Here is a 1,741-nt window from a genome sequence, read left to right as displayed (position 1 = left end):
GCCACTGAGAGAGGGAGGGACCAGGTTCCATCAACACAGGGGCTTGGATACTGTTCTGTCTACCATTGCCTCCTCGTCTCTGGTGAGACACCCCATCTCCTGTGCCCCTCTGGAAAAGCTAGACCCTACCTCCTCCAGGCCCACCCTCCCTCTTTCCCTTCCTGTGCCAAGTCCTCAAGCCAAGGGTCATGGTTAGGATGATCTTCAGTGCAGTTAGGCAGTGGAGTCCCGAGGACTGGCCAGTTCCCAGTCACTGTGCCCAGGCTTTGGGCCATCACCATATCACACACTGCAGTTTGTGGGTACCTGTGACCTGGTCTCCCCAACGTTTGGTTTTCTTCTTCTTTGTCTGGCTTTTTTTTCCTGGAATCTGTTGCCTAATTACTCTAACCAGGTCGTGGAAGGCTTCTTCAACGTTGAGAGGTGGGTCCTTGGCACTGGTTTCTATATAAGGAATATTGTGTTCGGTCGCCATTTCTTTTCCTTGCTCCCTGGTGATTTTTCTCAAATGAATCAGATCGACCTTTTGACCATGAGGATCATCAGGAATGACTCCCTGTTCTTGACGCGCAGGATGAGCTGGTGGAAGTAGTCCACGTGCTCGAAGGTGGCCTTGTCCGTGACCGAGAAGACGATGGGGAAGCCGTCCCCTGTGAGCATGTACTGCTCCCGAAAGGCGCTGAACTCCTCCTGCTGGGCCGTGTCCAGAACATCCAAGATGGCCCATTGATTGTCAATATCTGTATGTTTCAGGGAAGAGTCTTGGATGGTGGGGATGTAGTCAGGCACAAAGATCTTCTGGAAAAGCTGAATGGTGAGGGCGCTCTTGCCCATACCTCCCCCCGCCCCCTCACCGCCCCGCCCCGCCCCCAGCTTGTAAGTAGGGAGGTTGTCACTGGGAACCGCACTCATTACCATGTTGCTGGTTGGTCAGACCATGAACGTGACTTTTTAGGTAGTGAACAGGCCCATCTCAATGGGGTCCTGATCGTCACCGACTTCTCTATTGCACACCGTTACCCTGGAGCCTGCGGTGGGGCAAAAGGGAATCTTAGTCATTTTGAAATAACACTTTGAGTTCATAAGTCATCTGCCCCAGTAAGTTGATTCTAAGTCTAGGCTTGTGTAATATGGCCATGATGATCAACTCTGCTAGAACCAACACAGGCAGAATGGGAGGGATAAACCAGGCGATTGTAAACATTTTTTTCCCTCTGCCAAACGATGATCAATTAAAAAACAAGAACCAAGATTGTGAGCTTATTCATGATCAACACCAGAGACAAGTCAGAAAAATCCTGACCTATTTCTCAATGCTAATATTGAGTTTTTATAGTCAATTAAATTACTATTTTTATATTTAAATACTTATCTAAAGCTACAGGATTTTTGTTTTCTTTTAGTGAAAGCTTTCTTAATATGTTAGTTAAATTTTATCAGATACTGATAAATAAAATGAATATGGATTAAAAGGAAAGTTGGAGATAAGTATGTTAATTTAGTGAGCTGATTTTTTTTTTTTTTTGGTATGAATCAGAAAAAAACACAGAAAATGTTAACATTTAGATAAGACAGGTGAAAAACATTTATTTTAAAATTAACATTAATCTTTTCAAAGAAACACTTGAGAGCTTATCTGTAGCTGAAATGTTATTCAGTAATAATTTGGTTTGGTAGGTAAGAAGTGAGAGGAAAAAAGGAAATGAGTTGAAGGGAAATGATGGAAATCATCTATGTACAT

The 1,741-nt window shown here is 44.2% G+C and overlaps 1 protein-coding gene across 1 annotated transcript; it reads right to left on the bottom strand.

The window, feature by feature from the left end:
- Positions 1-274: 274 nt before the first annotated feature.
- On the bottom strand, positions 275-918 carry MRAS (muscle RAS oncogene homolog). The gene is given in 2 exon segments (XM_045162029.1): positions 275-531; positions 534-918. Coding segments are annotated over 2 exon segments (642 nt in total).
- Positions 919-1,741: the final 823 nt, after the last annotated feature.

This window comes from Bubalus bubalis, chromosome 2 (genome assembly GCF_019923935.1).
Source record: "Bubalus bubalis isolate 160015118507 breed Murrah chromosome 2, NDDB_SH_1, whole genome shotgun sequence".
Taxonomy (NCBI): domain Eukaryota; kingdom Metazoa; phylum Chordata; class Mammalia; order Artiodactyla; family Bovidae; genus Bubalus; species Bubalus bubalis.
This window is presented reverse-complemented; position numbering and strand designations above follow the sequence as displayed.